Below are 17,197 nucleotides of genomic sequence, written 5' to 3'. Positions count from 1 at the left end.
TTATCTCAGATTCTCCAGCATCTGCAGTTCCTACTATCTCTGATACAATAGTATGTAAGGGGTATTGGTCAAAATCTGATTCTTGGCCTAACTCCATATACCTGCTATGATCTCATTGAATGGTAGAAAAGGTTGGAGAGGCTGAATGCCTAATGCTGTTCCTGTGTTCCTCCCTTTGTTCCTATGGTTGTAAATTCTTCTGCTTTATCTCTGGCATTGATATTCTGGACTCTGCCACCATTCAAGACAAAAACATTTATGGAGCGCCTCCCAGCCGTTATTTTAATGCAGAACTCTGACCTGATCCATTTGTTAGCCTGTTGTTTCAGCAATTATTATATTTCTAGACCAACGTTGCAGCTTAACCAGGTCGATACTCTACTTTTACATATGTAAGGTCTGTTGCTAGAAAGCTCTTTGACCAGTGAAAGTGTAGGTCTCCTCACTTGATGTTAATAGTTGAGCGATAGCTGTGTTATGCCTTAAAGCTACAGATGGTGGTTGAGTGCATTTCTGCTGCTGATGGCCTTCATTGCCTGATTAATGCCCTGTTTTGAGCTGCTAAATCTGATCTGAATCTATTCCAATTAGCATGGTGGTAGTGTCACAACATGATCAGGGGTATCCTCAGCATGAAGATAGGACCTTGCCTTCACAAAGACTGTGCAGCTCTCCAATATTATTGCGACAATGCGCTCATGACAGGTAGATTAGTGCATTTGAGGGTAAGAAGGTTTTCCCTCTTGCTTGTTCATTTACCATCTGCCACATGATGAATCTGGCAGATATGTCTTTAAGGATTTGATTGGTAGTGGAGTTACTGAAGCACTTTTGGGCATGGACATTAAAGTCTCCTACCCAGTATATGTTCTGTGTCCTCACTCTTCTTACGAGTGTTTGATCTCGAGCAGTACTGAAAGAGGCAAATAAGCGGTATTCAGAGGAAGGTTTCCCTGTCTCTGAGACTTTATGGGGTCCAGAAACTATGTTGAAGATGCTCAGGGCCAATTAATCCTAATTGCAAACCACTGACTCCTGTGGCCCATCTGACATGGAACAGAGAGGGATAACACAGCATGATTCATTGAGTATGGCAATGTCAGACTGTTGCTTGACGCACCCATGGGGCTGCTCTCCCAATTGTTTACATAAGTTCCAGATGCTAAATGTGGAGAACTTTGCAGATTTGACTAGTATGCCTTTGCTGTATCCAATGTCAGGTGACCGATCATTCTATTTTGTTTATAGAATTAGTTTGACATGACCAGACTGGTAGTTAATATTTAATCACATTGCTATGAGTGCAGAGTCACATGCAAAGACAGCAGATTAACTGCCTTAAAAGGGCATTAGTGAAATGAATGAGTTTTTACAGCATTGAAACTAACTGAAACATGACTGAAACAAGTTTTAAAAATTATATTTTTGTTACTGTCAGGTTCGACTTAATACCTTTGAAACATTTGTATCAGTAACTTTACCAGCATGGTGTAATTTCTGTGAGCTGATCTGTTTCATCTACCAAAGTGAAATGTGGTCACCCTCGCTATGTGCCCAGCAAGGTGAACACACAGTATCCCTCCATGTACTCTTCTTATAAACTCAGTAAGAAAGATTCCCTTAGAGAAAATCTTTGGTGTCAATGATTTTGCTGAATGAAGAAAGAAAATAGAATAGTTGCGTGAGGTTCTGGAAAGTTAAGTGTCAACGGACCAAATAAAAGCACCACAGCAGCCAAAAATTAGTAAAGTTAACTTAGTGATACTTGCTTTTTAAAATCAGTTTCCACAACAACTACTGGACTAGCAATGCTAGATACTTGTTGTCCCTTTAAGAGCAGTGATCTGCATGCCAATATTGGGGAAAGAAGTACACAGGATATTACTTTCCCCATTAAGGATGATGCCCTGCATTGCAAGGTATATCGCATTTTGGCTGAGCAGCATTTCTATTTTTCAATAAAAGCAAAGTACTGCAGATATTGGAAATTGGGAAGAAAATTGAAAATACTAAAGAAACTCAGCAGATCTGGTCGCATCTGTGGAGAGAGAAAGAGTGAACATTTCAAGTCAAATATGACTCATCTGTAGAACTGAAGTGGGCTGGAAAATTATGGTTTTTTTGTGCTGTTGACCAAGAGGGAGGAGCACTAAGTGAAACAGATAGTGTTTCCATAACACAGACAGATTCCATAACACAAGACAAAGGTGGTGCTAATGGCAGTAAAGGAGATGGAGAATTGGTGTTAATGATCAGTGTTAATAGCAGAGTAAACACATGAAAGCAAGACCCTGGTATGGGGGTGTGGGGGTGTGGGGAGTAAGTTATAATCAAGATGCAAGACAAGGACAATGTTCATGTCTGAAGTTGTTGAATTCACTGTTGAGTCCAAAAGCCTGCAAAATGCTGAAACGGAAAATGAGCTGCTGTTTTACTAGCTTGCATTGTGCTTCACTGGAACGCTGCAGAAGATGGAGGACAGAATTGGCTGCATGAATGCAAGATGATGTATTGAAATACTGTAAAGTCAGGGTCATTCTTGCAGATAGAGCAAAGGTATTCCTCAAAGTGATCACCCTATCTCTGTTTGGCCTCACCAGTTTAGAGGAGACCGCATTGTGAGCAGTGAATACAGTTCCCTAGATTGAAAGCAAAACAAGTAAATTGCTGCTTCATTTGGAAGGAGTGCTTGGGGTCTTACAATTAATGAGTAAGGAGGTAAAAGGGCAAGTGTTATACCTTCATTGATTGTATGAAAAATTGCCATAGTGGGATGAAGAGGTGTTCAAAGTAATAGAAGAGTGGATTGGGTGTTGCAGAGGGAATGGTACCTGCACAATGCTAACAAATATATTGAATTTCTCCAGTATTTTTGGATATGTTTGATTGCAGCATCCATGGAGGTGGAACACATGGCAGAGGAAATTCCTTTTGAATGAATGCGGAAGCTATTGCGGTATAAAGTGAGAACTGGCGAATTCTACCGTTACTCTGGGAGGGAAAGAGATGATGGCAGAAGTTCAGAAAATGGGGACGGGAAACAGTTGAGGGCCCTGCCTACCACACAGAGGGGGAATCCTCGGTTGAACAAAAAAATGAGGTCATGTCATAGACATCACAAAGGAAGGTAGCATCATTGGAAAAGCTGTGACTGAGACAGAAAAACTGGAAGAATGAAATAGACTCCTTACAGAAAGCAGGGTGTGAGAAAGTACAATCAAGGCAACTGTGGGAGATGATGGATTTTTTTCATGGATATTGGTGGACAGCCCATCCCTACAAATGGAACAGAGAAGGAGGTAGAAGTGGGCAGTACAGGGTTGGTGTTTGAGGTGGGAAGATGTGGAGTGACTGTCTCCAGAGGAGATGTGGTCAGTGACAGTCCAGAAAATAATAGCTTGGATTTCAATGGTGCTGTCTTTATCCAGGGGGAGATAGGATGAAGCATCTAAGAACTGGCACTCCACATCTCCATGTAGAGGTCGGCACACCAGATGAAAACAGCACCATATTGACAGGTTTGATAATAATGTCAGGGATGAAGCTAAGAAAACAGAGTGCATTAAGTTCAGAGAGAGAGGCTATAGTGGGTGAAGGGAGCAGAGACATTAAGGCAGTTGATGTGATGTGATGTAGATCACTCTCAATGAATAGATTAAGGGCAGGCAAGAGGCCAGAGGAGGAGTCCAATGGAGGGAGAGTACTAGAGATTAGTGAAAGAGTCCATGGAGAGAAAGAGGACTCCTGTTTGAAAAATGGACACGAGGGTGAAAGTGATGGAAGAAGAGTTCAGTGTCATACCATGCCTGAAATTCATTGAGGTGGAGGTGTAAAAGGGTAAAATAATTTTTGCTGATGACGGATCATTCAGCATCAGAAAGCAGAAGATCAGAGGGTATAATGAATACATCACATGAGGCGGGAGTATAAGAAGCAATGCAGTCAGCAAGAAAAGCAGAAGAGAATGGATCCAGCACAGTGTTGGTACCGTGAGTTGTTAGTCCTTAGCACATGAAAAGAAGAGAGAAACTTTCTTGTTGAGGCATTGAATGGGATAAAGAAAGAAATGGAACTGAGAACTAGGTCAGGTATGAGATAGCGTAAGGTGATGCTGATGGAGAGAGAGGTCACAAGTGTGCTTGTAAAGTATTGAGTATCAGGGTATGCTGAGAACAGCTGTCTGAGGATCATTGTACACCTCAATGATACCTCTAATCCTGATTATTAATCGTTCTATTTTCTAGTTTCATTTGGCAATGTAGCCAGTTGGAAACATGTAGTAGACAGCGAAGAAGGTTACATCAGAGTACAATGGGATCTTAGATAACAAGGTGTAGAGCTGGATGAATACAGCAGGCCGAGCAGCATCAGAGGAGCAAGAAAGCTGACGTTTCAGGCCTAGACCCTTCTTCAGAAATGGGGGAGGGGAAGGGGATTCTGAAATAAATAGGGAGAGAGGGGGAGGCGGATAGAAGATGGATAAGGGAGAAGATAGGTGGAGAGGAGACAGGCAGGTCAAAGAGGCAGGGATGGAGCCAGTAAAGGTGAGTGTAGGTGGGGAGTTAGGGAAGGGATAGGTCAGTCCAGGGAGGACGGACAGGTCAAGGGAGTGGGATGAGGCTAGTAGGTAGGAGATGGGAGTGGGGCTTGAGGTGGGAGGAGGGGATAGGTGGGAGGAAGGACAGGTTAAGGAGGCGGGGACAAGCTGGGCTGTTTCTGGGATGCGGTCAGGGGAGGGGAGATTTTGAAGCTTGTGAAGTCCACATTGATACCATTGGGCTGCAGGGTTCCCAAACAAAATATGAGGCGCTGTTCCTGCAACCTTCAGCATCCACAATGGGATCTTGATCAGATAGGCCAATGGGCTGAAGAGTAGCAATTGGACTTTAATTTACATAAACATGAGGTGCCTTATTTTGGAAAAGCAAATCAGGGAAGGATTAATACACTTGATGGTAAGGCCCTGGAGAGTGTTGCTGAGCAAAGACACCTTGGAATGCAGGTTCATATTTCCTTGAAAATGGAGTCCCAGGTTGACAGGATAGCTAAGAAGGTGTTTGGTGTGCTTGCCTTTATTGGTCAGTGCATTGAGTGTAGGGGTTGGAAGGTCATGTTGCGGCTGTACAGGACATTGGTTAGGCCACTTTTGGAATACCGCATGCAATTCTGGTCTCCCTGCAAGAGGAAGGATATTGTGAAACTTGAAAGGATTCAGAAAAGATTTACAAGAATGTTGCCAGGGTTGAAGGGGTTGAGCTATAGGGAGAGGCTGAATAGACTGGGGCTATTTTCCTTGGAGTGTTGGGGCTGAGGGGTGATCTTATAGAGGTTTATAAAATCATGAGGGGCATGGATAGGGTAAATAGCCAAGGTCTTTTGCCCAGGGTGGAGGAGTCCAAAACTAGAGGGCATAGGTTTAAGGTGAGAGGGGAAAGATTTAAAAGGGACCTAAGGGGCAACATTTTCACGCAGAGGGTTTTGTGTGTGTGGAATAAGCTGCTAGAGGAAGTGGTGGAGGCTGGTACAATTACAACATTTAAAAGGCATCTGAATGTGTATATGAATAGGAATGGTTTAGATATGGGCCAAATGCTGGCAAGTGGAACTAGATTGATTTAGGATATCTGGTTGGCATGGACCAGTTGGACCTAAGGGTCTGTCTCCATGCTGTACAACTCTGTGACTCTATAACTCTACGCAATTATAACCGAAACCCTTTTTAGCCTAGATTTTGCACATCAGTGTTGATGATCCATCTCAGCCTCCTCCAGTGGTCTCCTGCATTACAGGTGCCTGTCTTCAACCAATTCAATACACTCCATGTGATATCAAGAAATGGTTGGAGACACTGGATACTGCAAAAGCTATGGGCCCTGGCAACATTCTGACATTAGTACTGAAGTCTTGTGCTCCAGAATTTGCCACCCCCCCAGCTAAGCTGTTCCAGTACAGCTACAATATTGGCATCTACTTGACAATGTGGAAAATTGCCCAGGTATGTCTCATACATAACAAGCAGAGCAAAAATCCAACCTGGTCAATTTCGGCCTCATCAGTCTATTCTTGATCATCAGTAAAGTGATGGAAGGTGTCATCAACAGTGCTATCAAGCAGCACCTGCTCGGCAATAACCTGCTCAGTGTCCCTTTCTTGGCTTCCGCAAGGCCTACTGAGGCCCTACCTCATTACAGCCTTGGTTCAAACATGGCCATAAGAGCTGAATTCCAGAGGTGAGGTGAGAGTGACAGCCCTTGACATCAAGGCTCCATTTGACTGAGTGTGGCATCAAGGAGCCCTAGCAAAACTGGAATCAATGAGTATCAGGCGAAAATTTTGCAGCGTTGGAGTCATACCTGGCACATAGGAAGATGGTCATGGTTCTTGGAGGTCAGTCATCTCAGGTCCTGGACATCTCTGCAGGAGTTCCTCAGGGAAGTGCCCTCTGCCTAGCCACCTTCAGCTGCTTCATTAATGAGCTGCTTCCCTCCATTATAAGGTCAGATTTCGAGATGTTCACCGATGATTGCAAACTGTGCAGCACCATTTGCAACTCCTCAGATACTGAAGCAGTCCATGTTCAAATGCAACAGAATCTGGACAATGTCCAGGCCTGTGTTGACAAATGGCAAGTAACATTCACATCACACAAATGCCAGACTATGACCATCAACAATAAAAGACAATCTAACCACCACTTCTTGACATTCAATGGTGTTCCCATCACTGAATCCACCACTATCAACATCTTGGGGGTTATCATTGACCAGAAATTCAACTGGATTCACCACATAAATACAGTGACTACAAGAGCAGCTCAGAGGCTAGCAATACTGTGGCGAGTAACTCACCTCCTGACTCCCCAAAGCCTGTCCACCATCTACAAGGCACAAGTCAGGAGTGTGATGGAATCCTTCCGAAATGCCTGGACAAGTGCAGCTCCAACAACACTGAAGAAGCTTGACACCCTTGGCACTACATCTACAAGCAACAACTTCCTCCACCACCAACACTCACTAGCAGCAGTGTGTACTATCTACAAGATGCACTGCAGAAATTCACCAAAGATCCTCAGACAGCACCTTCCAAACCCACAACCACTTCCATCTAGAAGGACAAGGGAAGCAGATATATGGGCACACTACCACATGCAAGTTCCCCTCCAAACCACTCACCACCATGACTTGAAAATCTATCGCTGTTCCTTCACAGTTGGGTCAAAATCCTGGGATTCCCTCCCTAAGAACGTTACATCAAACTATAGTATATGGACTGCAGCGGTTCAAGAAGATAGCTAACCACCACCTTCTCAAGGGCAACTAGGGACAGGCAATAAATGCTGGCCCAGCCAGGGACTCCCACATCCCACGAGTGAATAAAAAAAATTGCAATCAGCTTTCAGTGCAGACTCAGGACTTTATTCGTCTAGCTTACATCTTGTGGTATGTTGAATAATTTTCCAGTGATATCAAATTTATCATTGTGTAATGGTAGAAGGATGAAACCTTGATATAGCAATCTTGTTGAAAATGTTCTTTGTTCTTGAAGTTAATTAACTGTAATAATATTCTTATGTTTAGCATAAATCTGTGATTGGGAATTGGTAATTTGTTTGAAATGAACCAAACACTGAATAAGTATTTGTTGACAGGCAGAAAATGTTTGGATTCAAGTTAACATTAAAGGTGCAATTCCAAATCAGCAACCCAAAGCCGCCTTCATGTCAATGTATATCCTGGAGGTTGATCAATTCATTTTGACACCATTGAGCGTTGCAGCTATTGATGCAGATGATGATGAAACACCAAAGAACAGGCTGGTTTTCAACATAACCAAGCCTCCTATAGAAGGATACTTAACTCACCTGGATGACCACACCAAACCAATCACATCTTTCACCTGGCAGGATTTACATGAAATGAAAATAGCATATCAACCTTCTAACATTAGTCATGCTGAAAGGAGGAATTATGAGGTATGTTGAGACAATTTGTATCCAGATTTTCTTTACTAGGCATAGACTTTCTGTTTTACTTCATCCATAAGCTTGAGTTGGCCACCCACAGTGTCTTCCTTTATCCTGCGCTCACACTTCAGCTGAGAATACCTCAAAACTGCTTCCGTTCTGTTGCTATAACTTCATCAAAGTACCCGGGAAAGCCCACAAAAACATATCAAAAATATATGTCAAACTTCCAATTCGTTCTTTCCCAGGATCTTAAAAGTTCAGGAAATCCAAACTTCCTCATTCTTCCCTTCCTTCTAGAAGCCCTACAGTGTAGAAACAGACTATTCGACCCTTCAAGTCCACACCGAAGAGTATCCAACCGCCTACCCTATCCCTGCATTTCTCATGGCTAATCTACCTATCCTGCACATCCTGGACACTATGGGTAATTTCTCAATCCAACCAACCTGCACATCTTTGGACTTGGGAAGAAACTAGGACACCTGGTGGAAACCCATGGGGAGAACATGCAAACTCCATACAGACAGTCACCCAAGTGTAGAATTAAACCCAGGTCCCTGGCACTGTGAAGCAGCAATGCTAATTACTGAACCACTGTGCTGCCCTTCTACAAGCTGAAGGATTTGAAAATCCCATTTTGATGCCATGTGATCAGTTATAATTTGTTTCATCTGTACCTTGTTCAGTACTTCTCTTTGAAAAGGAGAAAAAAAAAACCTACGTATGTTACAAATATACTGAAAGTGCTTTCTTTAAACATAATGAAAAATTCCAAATTTGAAAATTTAATGTGTGAAAGATAATTTGTAGAATGTGCTATTTATATTTAAACATAACATAGTTCATGAGTTTCAGATTTCAGCTCAGGTTAATGGAGTGGACGTATTTTTCTGACTTCTGATTTTGCTAAGTAGAAATAATTTAATCAGATGCAAAACTAAAATTCAGTTATATGAAAACAATTGGTTCAATTTTAAAGGACTTACTTAGAACTATTCTCCAGAAGTACTGTAGAAAATTGTGGCATACTATTGTGATGTTGCATTGGGAATTTTGTTACTTCCACTTACTCTGTGCTAACTTAACATTAGTACGCTTGATTCTGATATAAGGTGAAAAAAATGGAAAACTATTCCATTCGCCAGCACCATGGCAAACATAAAATTCATTGCTAATAAATGTTGTTAAAGATCTTTAAATGAAAGCAAGCCTTCGTGATCAACATTATTTCTTTTCTGATGTATCATAGGTTGATTTTAAAGCGATAGACACATTTTTTGAAGTCAGTGCTTCCATCACGGTTCATTTTTCAATCAGAACAGCAGAGACAAATGCACCAAGGGTTTCTTGGAACATGGGTATGTGTTTTGAAATTATTGTTGTCACTCCTTTATTTAAAAAACCAGAAAATCAATTGGCTTCCACATTGGTGAATTATGCTACTGAGAAGTTAATCTGATTTCAGCTCCTTGCCATTCTGCCATGAGCTCTTTTTAACTATATGTATGAATGTTGGTTTTCAATTTTAAAAAATGACATTTGATTAATGAAGGAGCGAACACAATGCTACTTAGTTCTAAATCAATGAACGTGCAATTATGCCTGTTTGCTCTATTCCAAAAGTAAGAAGTCATAACTATAATTTACGAGTAGTACTGATATTTTTCTCAAGTAGGTTCCGGACTCATTTGCTCTCTGGACCTGGATATTGGCTTGTCCTGCTCTAAACAACCCCACACTGCTCACAAGTGAACTTAATCCCAACAGAATTCTTAATCTTTGGTGATTTAAGATTGATTTTAAATTGTCTCCTGTATTCTGTTGACAAAGATATATCTATTCTAATCTTTGTAATGCTTATGTAAGCTGAATTCCCTCTCTGTCTATTCATTTCTACATTTTAGCAGCATTTCAGACCCAACCTTTTTATTGCTATCTCCCTTCTGGTTTTCCCTATCTAGCTCCTCTGTATCTGTTTTGTCCTCACCTTCTTATCACATATTTTACTCTCCCCTCTTGGTTGCTTAATCCCATTTACCAAAATCCCTGCACAAATCCTTCACAGGATTACATAAAACGTATAGCACAGAAACAGGCCATTTTCCCATGCCAGCTTTTACACTTCACATGAGCTTCCTCTCATCTTACTTGATGTAAATTTATTATAACTCTGCCTTCCAAATTCCTCACCACTATTCTATGCTTGAATTGCCTTTAGATATGCCAACTGCAACCCTCCATGTCTCTCTCAACATGCCCTGAAAGATCTATCAAGACAAATGTTGACCTTCAGTCCCACAATGTGATCACTTCTGACAAGCTTGATGTTTGTTACTTATCTTCAGTTGTCCTGAGAAGGTGATGATAAGTCTAAGTGGCTTATTGGGCACTTTCAGGGGTAGTTGAGAGTCAGTCAGATTGATGAGTCATACGTAGGCCCGAGTGGCTAAGAACGGCAGGTTTCTCTTTCCCCATAGGGAAGAAATAAAACAGTTGGGCTTTTTTATGACCATTCAACAGCTTCATGGTCATTTTTATTAATACCAACCAGCTTTATATTTACAAATTTTAAAATGGGATTACAGTTTTCAACCCCCATGGTGGGAATTAAACTCACGATGAGATTTAAACAGATTTGGAAAATTTCTCCTTGCACAAATGTAAAATTAAACCCCTTTTGTCTGGGTTATTACTTTTGCCCATGGATTACTATATCAGTACTATATGCATATTACCATACCTATTACTAATTAGCTTGCTGGCTTTATTAGACCTTCTCCTGTTTAATGTTCTCATTTTAAATATTCTTGACCTGTGCAGGTCTGGACTTATTAGAAGGTCAGTCTCGACCTATTACTTGGGAAAATTTTCAGATCGTAGACAATGATAATATTAATGCTGTACGTTTAATAGCGGTGGAAGGACTGCAGTATGGGCGGCTCACCGTAAGAGGTAAGGAAAACTAAACATTTTAACAATAGTCTATCACTATTTGGGAGTTGTGTGCATTAATGTATTTTTTTTTTCAAACTGAGAATAAGGTGGCATGGTGATTTTGGTGGAAGATGGTGGTGAAGGGGAATAATGCTATTGAATTAAAGGGTACCTGTCCTATCAATTACAAACTGGGACATTGATCATACTCAATATTTTTAAAGTCACATTGCAGAGGCTAGTAATAAATTGCCAAAATAACAATATTATAAAAAAAGGCTTACAAAAGTATTGATGTACTGGGATGAGATGTGAAAAGTTCATAAGATTTGTCTCTGCTAAATTAATACTCCATAACAATTCTCTGTTTCTGACTTTACAATCATCAGGTGGCAAAGGATTCATGTGCACCATTGAGGACATTAAGGAAGGAGTTGTGCGCTATCACCATGACGATAGTGATACGACCAAGGATTATATTGTATTCCGAATCTTCGATGGCAAACACATTACTAGACACAAGTTTCCAATTAACATTTTACCCAAAGATGACAGCCCTCCCTTCTTAATTAACAACCTTGCTTTTGAACTAGCAGAAGGAACATCTATATTAATAGAAAACCATATGCTACTGTCTTCCGATTTGGATTCAAGTGATGATTACATACTGTATAAGATTATAGTTCCACCCAAAGCTGGAGAGATTGTGAAAAAAACTTTATCAGATCTACTGGGTAAGTGCTGATGGAATTAATAAAACATTCTTAATAAAAGAATCAGAAATCAGAAGAATCACAATGAACAGGTTCTATTCATTTCTCCTACTGGAGTGATGTCCATGTTTTATATCAGCAGCATTATCTCAGAATGATCTTCCAGTACTGCATTCAAATCTCTCAAACAGATATTTGACTTTTGATCATAGAAATACCATGGCATTTTATAGTAAAAATTGTATCAAATCATTGTAGAGTGTAGCCAGCAAATGCACATATTAGTTAAAGTACAACCTTTTGGGTGATTTAAAACAAATTGTATGGAATATATGGCCAAATGGTACTTTGGCACGTACCAGTATTATACTCATGAATTGTCACTGGATGGTTGCAACTTAGTCATCTGTGTACTAATTCTTTGATATGCATTGCACTGATGCAGTCTATGATATTCTTTGTTTATAGCTGTCAGGATTTCAATCTTTTAATGCTGATAAAGGCTTTTACATAGAGTACAATTCAGAATTCTAACATTTAACCAAAACATTCTTGATATTATCTTCCTGGTACTTTTTTTAAAAAAATCCTAATTTTGAATTTCTCCTTCTGAAAAAAACTCCTGCAATGATAGTGTCCCATCTCTGAGCCACTTAGGCTCAGGTTCAATACCTCCCACTCCAGAGATAAGTCATAAAATTTCTCAACAGATTGATTAGAAAATATGGCACTATAGTAATGTCCCTGCCTCTGAGCCAGAAGACATGGCTTCAAGTCCAACCAGCTCCAGAGGCAGGCCATAACATCTCTGAACTGGTTATAGAGGTACATAGCATGGAAACATTTTTTTTTAAATATCTATGCAATCAATCCTGCTTTTGTGGCACTCCTTTTGTGACTCTGTGTATCAGGCCATCTGATGGTGCAACTGGAAACAGTGTCCCCTCTCACCACAGGTGTAATTCCTTCCAACAGACAGCCAGCTAATCATCATGTTCACATACTTTCTTCCTCATAAAAGTTGATGATATCATTGATCTGAAGGTTACTTCCAGGGCACTGGGGATGAAACAAAGTAGGGCGTCTGAAGAAGGGTTCCCATTTCTCTGTTTTCTTTTTACTTCTTCCTTCTTGTATACCTTCTACATTTCCTGGTTAGACAAGAGCTGTAGACTCACATGTCAATGAGTTATTGAGCTATAAAGATTGAATCTGACAGATTACAATCACACAAATGAAAAGAAATGGTGTGACGTGAATAGGACCATTAAGAGATAAATACAATAGTACTACAGATAATGAAAAACAGTTTGATGAAATATGAAATAATTATTTTGGTTTGGTATTTACCGGGCAGATGGGCCAAATAAACATGATATTGAATGACAAGCTAAGAAATTAGATAAGTAATAAAAAGTTGATATGTTGAATAAACTCATCAATCTCATAGCATAAAAGCCCTGCACTTGATGGAGTCTATCCATGTATTTTGAAAGAACTAAGGCAAAATATAGCAGAGGCATTTCTAAACATATTTAATAATTCATTAGGGAAAAGGTACAGTGACAGAGAGCAGTTGGACAGCTGATGTAATTTGAGAAGGGGACAAAACATGTCCAAGGAATTATAGACCATCAGTTTAACATCAGTGGTAAGACAAATAATGGAAGTGTTACTACTTGGGAGAATAAAGGCACGTCAAGGAATGCAAAATATAATAAATAATTAGCATGGATTTCAAAGTGGAAAAATCTTGCTTGTCTTATTATTAAATTTCTTGAGGAGGTAATAAAGAGTAGAAAATAGTAATGTGGCAAAATCAGTTCACCCAGAAGTTCATACATTTTTAAAAATCAATATGTCTTGTTATTCGGGTTAGATTTGATGAACCCATGTTTCTAGTGTATCTGTCTGTAGGACATAAAAGGAGATCAATAAGCTCTTGTGGGAATTTTGATCTACCTCTACATCAAAATTTGTCAGATGCTTTCATACCTCTGTGCCAATGGCACAGCTTGTAAAATGTGCCCTTCTCATGTATTTTCCTGGTGCTTTATGAAGCAGGTGTTACATGTTCAAATAGTGGAGTCTTATACCGTTAGAATAATTTAGAGATGAGATGTAATGTCAGAATTACTGCACAGCTCCTTAGAATAAACAAAGGAAATAAATACAGGAAGGGAAAAAGCTAGAGTGTCTTTTTTTTCATTGTTTGCAGCTCACTTGAGTTAAATGAGATTTATTATTACTGGCAAATATTTCTAGTAACTACCTCCATCTAGCCAGAAAGTCTGAAGTAATATAAAAAGTAATAGAATACATACTGAACATATTTATATATTGTAAGTCATATAAATTTTCATATAAATTCATATAAATATAAATTCTTGCAGAAACCAATATGTTCTTTTAGTATTTCACTATTTTTATTTCTACAGGTCATCCTGTGACTAGTTTTCTACAGCGGGATCTGTTACGTGGTTTGATTTATTATCATCATTCTGGGGGTGAAATTTTTGAGGATTCGTTTGAATTCGTTCTGTTGGATAGCCATGAGCCTCCAAATCTTTCAGACCCTCAGGCAAGCTTTACCTCATTTACTCAATTTTTTTTTCAAAAAGCTTCAAACTATCAGACATTTTGTAAGAATGCCTGAAGATTGAGGGAATATTAATATCTTTCTTCTTCGTTCTAGGCAATAAATTCAAAATGTACAAAAACAGTAATGTAGTAGCAAGTTGTAGGTGCCGCATTGTATTGAGGCTAATTAGGTAATCTGGAAAAGTAGCAACCTTAAGCAAAAATTTATTTGGATTTTTACAGTAAATATGCAACAATTTTCACTTGTTTGATTTTAATTTAAACTATTGTTGCATTGTATTTTGTGTTGATGCAGAGGATCAAATCACCTCTTCCTGCATTGATCAGTTCAAAGTTTTCTGATCTAGGGAATATCATGATGGAACGTTTGTGTAAAATATTAATCAGTGGGATTAAAACAAGCAGAAAACATGAATGATATTGGCTTTGTTGAGTTATAATGTATAGATCAGAGAATATTATACAATTCATTAGTACAGTCAAGTGTCTCATGACAAGTTTATCTGCTCAATTGATAGCCATCTTGCATGGCTCTGGTTCTATTTTAGATCATAAACAAGTTAGTAATTCTGCAGCTTGTACTCCCATTCAACATGGTTCTACTTTGGGATTGGAGTTCACAAAAGTCAGTTCACTACCACATTCTCAAATTTCAATCAGGGATGGCAATAAATGTCTGTCTTTCCAGTGACATCATAATTTGTGAATAAGTTAATGATTAATTGAATAAAAGTAAGTGGTAACAAAACTTCAGACAAGATCCATGGCCATCTTCTTTACACAAAGTTCAGTTAAAACATTTATTCTGCAGTTTGACATCTATTTGGCTAGTAAATAAGGAAATTCACCACCTATGTTTCCCAGTTTCTACTAATACAAACCAGGAGTCTAAATAAACGTTTTGTAATAAATACTGTGCTATATTCACCATAGTAAAAGCCAAATACTGCAGCTGCTGGAAATGTGAAAATAAAAAACAGTGCTGGAGAGGGAATAACAGAAGATGTTCTGAAAAAGAGTCATTACCAGACTCTAAACATCATCTCTGTTTCTCTCTCTACAGATGCTTCAAGACCTGCTGTGTTTCTCCAGCATTTTCTGTTTTTTATATTAATTCACCATGTTGTGCTGACATTTTCTTGAATATTAAATATTGCTGCCACTCTGAGACATCAAATGAAGGTTTTCATTCTTATGTTATCAATGTGGCAGCACAAAAGCAGCATGACTATGGTTGGCTGTCCTCTGAAATGGCCTAGCAAGGCACTCCATTGTATCAAAGTGCTAAAATATCTCAACGGGCTGAAACTAATGGACTAACTGGCTTCAACAAAAGCACTGGAAATGACAACAGTAAACTCAGCCTATCACCCCTGAAAAGTCCTCCTGACTAATATCTGGGGCTATGACAAGATTGAGGGAGCTATCTCAGACTAGTAATGCCACAATCTAACATAGTTATACTCAGAGAACTGTACCTTACAGGTAATGTGCCAGAAGCCAACATCACCACTCCTGGGTATGTCCTGCTCCACCGACAGAACAGGTGGTGGCACAGTGGTATACAATTGGTAAGATGTTGCCTGGGAGTAATCAACATTGATTCTGAGCCCCATGAAATCTTATATCATCAAGTGAAACATGGGCAAGGAATTCTGCTGATTACAATGTATTGCCTATCCCCCTCAGCTACTGAATCAGTTCATGTTGAACACCACTTGGAAGAAACACTCAGAACGGCAAGCATACAGAACGTATTCAGGGTGGGGTGGCTCCAATGTCCATCATTGTGAGTGTTTTGGCAATATCACCGCTGACCAAGTTAGTCGAGTCCTAAAGGACAAAATCTATTTGATCTCATCCTCACCAATCTGCCTGCTATAGGTGCATCTGTCCACAGTATTATTGGTAGGGGTAACGACTGTACTGTCCTTGGGTAGATGAAGTGCTATCTTCGCTTAAAAATATCTTCTGGTGTGCTGTGCGTCATTATCACCATGCTAAGTGGGATAGATTTCAAACAGGTCTAGCAACACAAAACTCGGGAAAAGTGAGGTATTGTAGACCATTAGCAGCAACGACCATTACCCCCCAGCCAGAGGATCAGCTGTGGTTTAATGAAGAGTGCAGGAGAGCATGCCAGGAGCGGTACCAGACATAGCTAAAAATGAAGTGTTAACCCGGTGAAGCTTCAACACAGAACTACTTGTATGCCAAACAGAATTAGTAATAAGTGATAGAGCTAATCAATCCCGCAACCAACTCCCTCGCAGTCTTGCCACATCCAGTCTTAAATGGTGGTGGACAATTAAACAACTGACTGGTGGAGCAGGGTCTACAAGATTCTTCTTCCTCAATGATGGGGGAGCACAGTAGATTAGTGCAAAAAAGGAGGCTCAAGCATCTGCAACCACCATCAGCCAGAAGTGATTTCATTTCGTTCTCCTCCTCTGGACATTTTCAGCATCGCTGATGTCAGTCTTTAGCCAATTTGATTCATTGCACAAGATATAAAGAAAAGCATGTACACGTTGGATACTGCAATAACAATGGACTCTGCCTACATTTCAACAATAGTACTAAAGACTTGTATTCCAGAATCAACCATTCCCCTAACCAGTTTGTTCTGCTATAGTTACAATATTAATATCTACCAGCAATGTGGAAAATTGCCCCAGGTTTTCCCACACACAAGAAGCATGACTTTTCCAACTCAACCAATTACCACTCTATCTGTGTACTCCCAATTGTTAGTAAAGTGTAGGAAGAGGTCAGAGATCAGCAACAATGGAGCACTTGCTTAGAAGTAACTTGTTCATGTTGCAGCTGTACAAAACTCTGGTGCGGCCGCACTTGGAGTATTGCGTACAGTTCTGGTCACCGCATTATAGGAAGGATGTGGAAGCATTGGAAAGGGTGCAGAGGAGATTTACCAGGATGTTGCCTGGTATGGAGGGAAGGTCTTATGAGGAAAGGCTGAGGG

The 17,197-nt window shown here is 39.8% G+C and overlaps 1 protein-coding gene across 1 annotated transcript in view; it reads left to right on the top strand.

Annotated features, from left to right (window-relative positions):
* frem1b (Fras1 related extracellular matrix 1b) overlaps positions 1–17,197 on the top strand; it is a 188,316-nt gene that overhangs the window by 47,339 nt on the left and 123,780 nt on the right. The window contains exons 6-10 of the mRNA XM_020530931.2: positions 7,649–7,972; positions 9,216–9,324; positions 10,787–10,918; positions 11,290–11,634; positions 14,052–14,194. Of these exons, the coding sequence (XP_020386520.2) occupies positions 7,649–7,972; positions 9,216–9,324; positions 10,787–10,918; positions 11,290–11,634; positions 14,052–14,194 (1,053 nt within the window). The remainder of the gene's footprint in view (positions 1–7,648; positions 7,973–9,215; positions 9,325–10,786; positions 10,919–11,289; positions 11,635–14,051; positions 14,195–17,197) is intronic.

This window comes from Rhincodon typus, chromosome 10, assembly GCF_021869965.1.
Source record: "Rhincodon typus isolate 14 chromosome 10, sRhiTyp1.1, whole genome shotgun sequence".
In the NCBI taxonomy this organism is placed as follows: domain Eukaryota; kingdom Metazoa; phylum Chordata; class Chondrichthyes; order Orectolobiformes; family Rhincodontidae; genus Rhincodon; species Rhincodon typus.
This window is presented reverse-complemented; position numbering and strand designations above follow the sequence as displayed.